This window comes from Pygocentrus nattereri, chromosome 9 (assembly GCF_015220715.1).
Source record: "Pygocentrus nattereri isolate fPygNat1 chromosome 9, fPygNat1.pri, whole genome shotgun sequence".
NCBI lineage: Eukaryota > Metazoa > Chordata > Actinopteri > Characiformes > Serrasalmidae > Pygocentrus > Pygocentrus nattereri.
Window position 1 is genome coordinate 14,368,866 of NC_051219.1, and position 8,805 is coordinate 14,377,670.

At 41.3% G+C, this 8,805-nt stretch overlaps 1 protein-coding gene across 14 annotated transcripts in view; it reads left to right on the top strand.

Moving 5' to 3' along the window:
• The window catches only part of hipk1a (homeodomain interacting protein kinase 1a), a 30,162-nt gene extending 25,550 nt beyond the window's left edge, over positions 1-4,612 (top strand). For all 14 annotated transcript variants that reach the window (XM_037541405.1, XM_037541400.1, XM_037541403.1 and 11 more), the window contains one exon: positions 981-4,612. In XM_037541405.1, the coding sequence (XP_037397302.1) occupies positions 981-1,418 (438 nt within the window). In that variant the 3' untranslated portion in view covers positions 1,419-4,612. The remainder of the gene's footprint in view (positions 1-980) is intronic.
• Positions 4,613-8,805: the final 4,193 nt, after the last annotated feature.

An 8,805-nucleotide genomic window follows, 5' to 3' on the forward strand; every position in this document is an offset into this window, starting at 1 on the left:
AAATTATCTCATATTTTTTCCTGGGGGCGGTTTTCGATGAATTTTGCTTTTAGTCTGAGCCGATACATTTTTTTTTTTCTCATTTTATGTGTTGGTCTAGCCTTTGATCTGTGGTCACTTTTCAACCCCAGGGCTACTATTTGCTGGATTCTTTTTGTTGGCAGACTATTTTCAACCCAGCAGTGACACTGTTGACTTTAAAATCCCCACCAAAGCAGCAGTGCCTATACACTCACACCAGCACATTACACACAATACTATGTCATGTCACTGCTCTGCTGAGAATGACCCACCATCCTTATGCACCTGTATAGCGGACACACCCAAATAATAATTGGTCAGTGGTGGGCCTATAGTAGTCTCATTCCATTGCTGATAAATTGTGCAGTAAAAGATGGGCTAAAGTCAGTCAACTCTAAACCTAAAAGTGCATCGGTGTGGTAGGTTTTTCTGATTATAGCCAGATTGATAAGCAACTCCATGTACATCGTTTATAACTAATTTCTTATGTGACATTTATTGAGATTTCTAAGGACAGCTGTGTTGTGAATAGGCCTAATGTATTTCATACCTCGTCTGAGTTTGAGCTTGGCTAATATATTGATTTGTTTATGTATATGTTGGCCTATATTAGTCTTTACTATATACATCAAGTATGTAAACAGAGTCAAACGGGCTGGAACAGAAGCACAGCTGTTGGCAGGCGAAACAACAGTAACTTTAAGCACACTTCTCTACTGGAACACATTTGTTTGTTAGTTGGAGGAACGAAAAGTCTGTAGTTGTTTTTGCCCTATTTTTTTCCGTTTTCTGTTTTTTGAGCTGAAATAAGATCTCTTATTATTCCAGCTGTTAAATTTAAAAGTTCTCAGATGTCAAAAAATATAGATGTTGTGGCATACTGTGTATCGAAACTTGTTGTGCTGTACTGTCATATCGCCCCCTGTAGTTGGATTGTTTATTTCTTCTTCCCACTGCAGGTGCAACAGTCCATGATGTCATCGTCCCATGACAAGTCAGGGGGTGGCTCCCTGCGGCGTCAACCCACCTACCCCCCATCAGGCCCCTCTCACTCATATAGGCTGCACGAGACCTCTCTCTTTAGCTCCGCCCCCAATTTGTACGCTTACCCTGCCTCTGCTGCGCTGGCCTCCGTCTCGCAGGCTGTGGACCAGCTGCACAACTCAGCCGCCTCGTCCTCCTCCTCGTCCTCCTCCTCCAGTCGTCATGCTCGTGCCACTGGCCCCTACTCCACCTCTCTCAGCCTGCTGCAGAAGAGCAATGCCATGGGCCTGATGGGCCAGGCATCCGGTCATTATCAGCAGCCACCTCAGCAGCAGCTCCCTGGCCAGCCGTACCAGCGGCCAGCAGCTTACCCACTCAGCCAGCGGAAACTCAACCAGTACCCTTACCTCTGAAGCCCACTCACTGAGAGAGAGGTATGAGGTCCACATACTGGTGGAAGAGAGGAGATTTGGACATGGAAAATATACTTGATTATGGAACCTGATTATTATAGGTTTTTTTAGCATACTTTTAACAATGTATTTGTTTTTAAATGATGACATTTAATTTAAGATCATTGGTTCCCAACAGTGTCCTGGAGCACCCCAGCCTTGCACATTTAGTGTATTACAATAGTAATGATAATAAAAATAATGTTTAGAATTTAATTCAGTTATAGAACTGAAAGTGTTTCTTGCTCTAACACACCTGATCCAACCAATAAGCTAATTAATAAGGATGGACGAATAAACACCATTATTATTAAACACCATCGATTTTAGGCATGTAGTTCAGAATTTACTACAGTCACACTTACACAAAATGTGGCTATTTCTGCAGTTCTTTGTGCTCTTTTCTGTTAATAATGCAGTTTCTGACGCGTCAGTCGCACTTTATCGTTACTTTGATTAAACAAATCAGTAATAAGCACTTACCATTTCAGATTCTGTCCTAATGAGCTGACATACTTGTTTGAAAAAAAGGAAAAGACGCCTCAAGCATATTTTAAGCCGTGAACACAGTAATACTTTATGTAGTGAAATCACAGTGGCGCACAGAAAGCTCCAGTTCTACATGCTGAACTTGATCACATGATTTTACTGTTGTCAACGGGGACGTGCACGTGTCGTTACTCCTCTGGTGGTAGATTTAAACGAGTGGCTTTCATTTTGGGGGCCTCGTGCTGGGTCCATCAGGTTCATGTGGTCAAAAAGAAATAAATTGTTTATTATATAAATACTGTTTCTGGTGTGCAAAGAGGTAATGTTGCATCTCATATCAAGCAAAACCACAAGATCTAAACAGAGCTAGATGTTAAAAAAATGGGGGAAAAAAGATGTCAAATTGTGTGATGTAGGATTGTCAGATCAGAATTTAATCAGATTGCATTAGCAGCTGTTTGAAATGATGCGGTGAGACTTCATGCCAGTTCAAAGACGTACGAGTTGGTCTTCACCCTCTCAGCTTAGTGGTATAAAGTCATAAGGGGTGATCTGGCTAGCAAGATGGAACATCTGAACAGCAAAAATGGTCAAAGTGCCCAGCCCTACTAGTTGACGTGGGTATTTTAGAGCAGTGAAAACACTGATGTGCTGGGCGAGGGTACTGCTGACCCCAAGCTATGTCGCAAGACATGATCTTGTAATGATAATACACCTCTGGGGTCAACTTGTTTAACTGTTGTAATGAAATCTGCCTCAGACGCGGGTACCTACCCTCTAAAACCCTAAAAAATATTTCTGGGAATACAGAAACATTTCTGAGGGAGGGGGACCCATTACCCACCTTTAGCAGGTAACAGAAATTCTAGTCTGCTATTCTGCCCATTTCACTAAATTTCAGCTATTATTTTGTAAATGAATGTTTCGGGTTTGTTTAGCCAGCTGGAAGGTTTTTCTGCTGTTGCTGCTCTGAGGGCGAAGTGACATGAGACTTATGGCTGACGGGAACTGCAACACTGTGCATCCCATTGACTTGAATAGACACGCACTATGTTGGTTTACCTTATATACCATCTTTGCCTAAATTCCTGTAGTCCGTTTGGGGTACAGTCAATAGCTGAAGCAAGGCAAGCTAATTACAGAACCACTGTCCTTGGCTGATGGAAGAACTAACAACAGTGTTTATTATGTTAGAAGTTTACCGCAGGTAATGTGTCCTCCAGCAATGACAAGCATCATTTGTTCCCCTAATAAATCTACACTCCCACCCGCATTTAGCCCAAAATTGCTCAAAGTTGTCCCCAGACATTCTTGTTACAAGACTAGGTCCACGGTTGGGAAACTTTAACTCTTCTAAGTTCTAAATCTTTGTTGAGTCTAACGTGCAGTTGATGTGTGTCGAACATCTGGCTGTTTACATTTGTCGTTCTCTACATTTTATGGAAGGTGTGACTGTATAAACAGTAATAATTATTGTTGTTTTGCGCTCTTAGTGGCAGTAGGTGTTCAAAACACACACTCGCATCTAATATCCTCACACTGTTGTTGAACACCTGTAGGATATGGGTTTTATTTAACAAAAGAATTGCGCTTTCTTTTAACTGCCTTCGTCTGTGTATTCGTTGTTTTCTATGGCTTTTATTTTCAAGTGCCCTTGGCTATATTAGCTCTCACGTTTTAATGTATATTCTGTGTATTTCATTAACTTATGTTGCTTTTCTAGTGCCAGACTTAAAGTCTAGCTTTGTTAATGGATATTATTGTGCAGACAATTGCATGTTGTTTATGTAGAGTCATAGGCGCTACATAGTAAAATGTTTTAGGCTGTGTCAGCAAAAATGAGTAAATAAGAGAGAAAATGCGTTGAAAACATAAATATGAGAAAAGCATCTGATAACATGGAGGCTGATGTTGTGTAGAGTGATGGAATATGTGAACTCGTTCAGTGTGTGCAGTGGAAGTAGCACACATTGTCAATAATACAGTAGCTCGTTTAGATAGCACTTAAAAAGAATGGTTACCGTGGATGTTTACGCTAAAACGAACCTGTGCCTAGTATGATGTCAACCACCGTATGTGTGCTGTGCTGAATTAGATTTTTTTGTTGTTGTTTTTGTTCTGCCTGGGATGCAGATGTAGGCCAGCTGTTCATAAAGCCTTGTAGGAGTTTATATCTGATCTAAGTAGCACTTTCCCGAAGAGCAGCATTTGTGCGGCTATGTTAGCCTTTCATGATAACTGACAAATCTTTATAAAGGCTTATTCCAGCAAGCACCAGTACTAAGACAGGCCATTTTTAATGGTGTTTCAACAGGCCAACAAGCCCATGTTGGAATAACTCTAGATACACATCTATAGAGGTTTATGTCACTTGTTAAGAGAGCCTTATGTAGGTGTTGTAAAGCCTTACGAAAGCTGCCCGTCAGTAAGTGCTACCCTGATCTCAGATCAGTGCTTCTGCTCTTTGCAGCCTTTCTGGACGCAGGCCCAGCTACATGTTGGTCTTTTTTTGTTTGTTTTCAGATGAATTCAGATCGGTGCAATTATGGCTGTTTCTACTATTCTATCACAATGTGAAAGTGGAGTATAAAAGTAGATCAAATTACAGTAACTCTCCATAAATATACATATTGTATATGCACAATAAAAGTTTTCAGTGTACATTGGCCTGGTTGTGCGAGTGCTTTCTTAATTTTGAGCATGTATTTGCTTTTTTTTTGCCCATAATAAGATTTTATTGGAAATGAAGCCGTAATAATGCGTCAGGATTTATAAACTGAACTTTTCATGGTTTACAGAACCTTCACAGATTGTGCTGCTGACTTTGGCCCACCAGATTACCCAAACCCTGCTCGCCTCACCCAAACAGATGTCTGTACTATATGTGACTTATTAACATCTCTATTTTGGAAAAAGGAATTTTGGAAACTAAATATAGTTTTGTCCTGTATTTTGCATCTTTCAAAAAGCGGTCCAGGCTAAAACATCTCATAACATCACAGACAATGGGAGGAGTTTAACTGCTGTAGCTTAATATGTAGATAAATGCAAATGCGTTACTTTTCATGACATCACAGAAACATCGAATTCAAGTTGGGCTGTTCTGGAAGTTTAGTCTTCACATATGGACTGGAGAGGGAATTGTGTGTGTGTGTGTGTGTGTGTGTGTGTGTGTGTGTGTGTGTGTGTGTGTGCGTGTGTGTATGAATAAATCATTGCTGTCTGAATAAAACCTCGTATCTCCAAAATGGTAACTTTACAGAAGAAGGAAAAAACATACTTTACTTTTAATGTAAGTCAATGGAACCAGACATTTTTCCAAGTCACTTTGGGCTGTTACTTTTGGTCCCTTCATGATGAATTTTGCACACAATATAAAGGCCAACAGGTATTTTCTAATTATGTCAAAAACAGAAAAACAACAAAAATGCAGATACAAGCTTTTCTTCCAACAACAGCGATATATTTCTAGAACGGCCTACCTTTGTGTGTGTACTGTCCACAAACCCCTGTTCTACACCAATTCAAGGGTTCTTTTGAGGACTTTGACATCATGTGAAGGTTCTTTACACTTGACGTAGTTCTTTTTTAAGCTTTACACCAAGTTCTCATTTACAAAACTGGATCTCGGGGCAGTCGTGGGCTGGAGGTTAGGGAACTGGCCCTGTGACCGGAAGGTTGCTGGTTTGATCCATGACTGAGGTGTCCTTGAGCAAGACACCTAACACCCAATTGCCCACCGCTCTGGGCAAGTGTGCTTACTGCCCCCTCATGTGAATGTGGTGTTTCACTTCATGGATGGGTTAAATGCGGAGGTGAAATTTCCCTGTTTGCGGGATTAAAAAGTGTCACTTAAAGGTCGTTCCACTGACAGGTTCTTTAGGAAACCAAAAGAGGTCCTTCTACAGCCTTTTTGGCTCCTCTGTTTCTAAGTGTCTTGCCGCTGTTGTAACAAAACTTTCAACAGTAAACTTCTTTTGGCACATTCATGAAATGCACAATGTAAAAAGTGACTGGCTTGTTGAAATAGTGCTTGTTTTGAGGTGTTAATTTGACAGCGACAGTGTTACCAAACCACTATAAATGACAGTGAAAGAGACAGTTACTAAAAATAAAATGTGATCTGACGCTAATTTGTAATTATCAGACATTTCTGGCTTAAAGTTGGAGCAAAACATTTTTCTAAATGTTTGAATTACCTCCTGCCTTTTGCTCAATGACTGTTGAGATGGGCTCCAGCACAACCCGGCGACCCAGAAGGAGAAGCGGCTTAGATGATGATGTGTGTGTGTGTGTTTGCATCATTCGACTGCTCAGATGTAAGCAGCCATTCAGAGAAGTTTAAGTTAAAAAAGCTCTGTTCCAGAGAAACTTGGTGTCAGATTTGTTCACAGTGGTTGGTGATGGGAACCCGACGTCTGAAGAGAGGAAGGCCTCACAGAAGCAGATGGCCTAATGTCTGACACCTTGTTTTATGATTACGAGGTTTTGTTCTAAAACACATTTTAAAATTTGTAACAATTATGGTGGAGGGGTACATGCAGGGCGTTGTGCGGCAAAATAGTCCTCAAAGGAAGTATACTTTCACTACTATTTCACCAACGTCAACATCACGAGTACACATGAAAAGGCTGGAGGTTTTGGCTAATAAATAAAACAGCTCTGCCTGAGTTGGAGGCATCGTGACCCCTGGTTCCTGTCGGCTCCTCTGTAGCTACATTTTCACCACAGCGGAGTTCACTTGAATGTCTGAATGCTGAGATGTAAACAAAGTGTGAATGTAGTTATTTATGTAGGACATTTGAAAAACTAGTGGAGTTTATTTTCATCAGCAGCCCAGAACGGTGTAATAGTTTCCCCCTTGCTGAGTCGAGCGAGGCGGTTTCAGCCTTGAAGCGCAGTGTGACGCCGAGAGGCCACCGCACCTCCTCAAACCCCACCCGCCTCTCCTCCACTGTCAGCAGCCAAGCTCAGTGAGAGCGGCTCACCTGTCAAGCCTTAAAACAGCAGAGCCTTGTTTCAGCTCCAGTGCAGGGCTGGGCTCGGCTCGGCGCTGCGCTCTGTATTTAAACGGCTGTCGTGCTGCTGGACCAACCTTTAGACACACGGCTCCCTCTTGTGGATGGAGGTTGGCACCTGTTTCAGACAGTCATGGCGCTCCTGAAGCTCTTAATGCCACACTCTTAAAAAGGTGGCTCTTTGAAGGTTCTTCAGTGAAAGTGAAGGGTTCTATCAGAGAACTTGCAGTGAGGGAAATTCCCACGCTGTAATGGTTTCTCAGACGCTAGAGGGCGCTCCAAAACGGATGGATTAAGATGAAGCATTTGAGGAGAAATCGTGTTTTATAAATGCTTAAACTTTTTTAACACATTCATTTCCTGAACACTGAATAGCGCAAACACTTTAACACCACTGTTAGATTTAAACTCGAGGATTTTAAAACGGTGCCTCGTGTACGTTCATGACGTCAGTGAGTGTGAACAGCCTATGAGCTGCTACGCCCGCCAGCCAATCAGCGCTCAGCATCAGCGACGCTAACGGCCTGCTTCCCTGCTTACCCGCTTGCTGTAGAGAAACGGAAACATACAGACACGTTTTCTTTGAAGTTTTTGTCAAATTCATCCTTCTCCTTTTCTCAAATTAAAGGAAAGTTCTGGGCAAGTGATTAGAAACTAATTGAACGTTTTTTAGCCATTTATCTCCATTTACTCCCGTTCATTGGGAGTTATGCAGCATTGTTTGTGATGTAACAGGGGAAATAGGAAGAGGCCAGGCTCCACTTAAACTGGCTCTGGTTCTATTTAGAACCATGAGTTCTAAATAGAACAATTTCTATATAGAACAATTTGCAGATGTATGCAGAATGTGCTGGGTAAAGTGTAACAGGGAGGTTTTTTGCTATTGGCTAGTTCCTCTTTGACATTTATGTGTTGTATTTTTTTTTCAAATTTGGTTTGATTTTGTTTAACCTCTATTTTGCTGTCCAGAGCAGATGAAACTGAATAACCAGTTAAGTTTATTTAAACCTTGTGTAGTGTTGGGGTCTGTGGACCCATTTTCAATGTTTACTAAAAGAAAAAAATGATGCGATTTCTTATTATTTAAACCTCAGACTTCCCAGCCTTTGCTCATTTTCAGTGAAGAACATATAAAATAGCACATTTTAAATGACTTCACACTGTACACCACCCGCACATTCATATTACACGTGTTGGGGTGAACCTGCGGGGAATAAAAGTGTGGAGGTGCTGTGTCCCTTTACTCTGTTCTCCTCCTACATGGCCTGCTGTTTGTGTGTGTGTGTGTGTGTGTGTGTGTGTGTGTGTGTGTGTGTGTGTGTGTGTGTGTGTGTGTGAGAGGGTGGACAACATGGACAGGCTACTGACTGGCTACAGCTGCTAAAGGAGAACCCTACGCTGACCACTTGTGATATTTTAAACATTTGCCATTTTTACATAAATTATTATGGCTGTATTGATTAATGGGATCACCAGACCACCAAGTAACAAAAACATGAACACCACACAAAGCTTAAACTCAAAATGGATGCAATAAGCTGTAAAATGTAGCCTGATATCAGTAAGATATGTGCCCAACAGACCACAGCCCACATGAGAAAATAGTTAACATTTTCTTAAGTAAAATAATTAAGCCTTTTTTAAGAGGACATTTCAGAATTTTTGGAAGAGCATTGGGCCTCATTCACCAACCATTCTTGAGAAGAAATTTCTTCTTAAAACCCACTTACAGTTTTCAGAAAGATTCTGACATTCATATTTGGGATTTGTTCTTAGGTAAGTACAGACAATACACACACTTAAGAGCACAAAGATGGGACCAGTTCTGTGGTTTAAGAAAA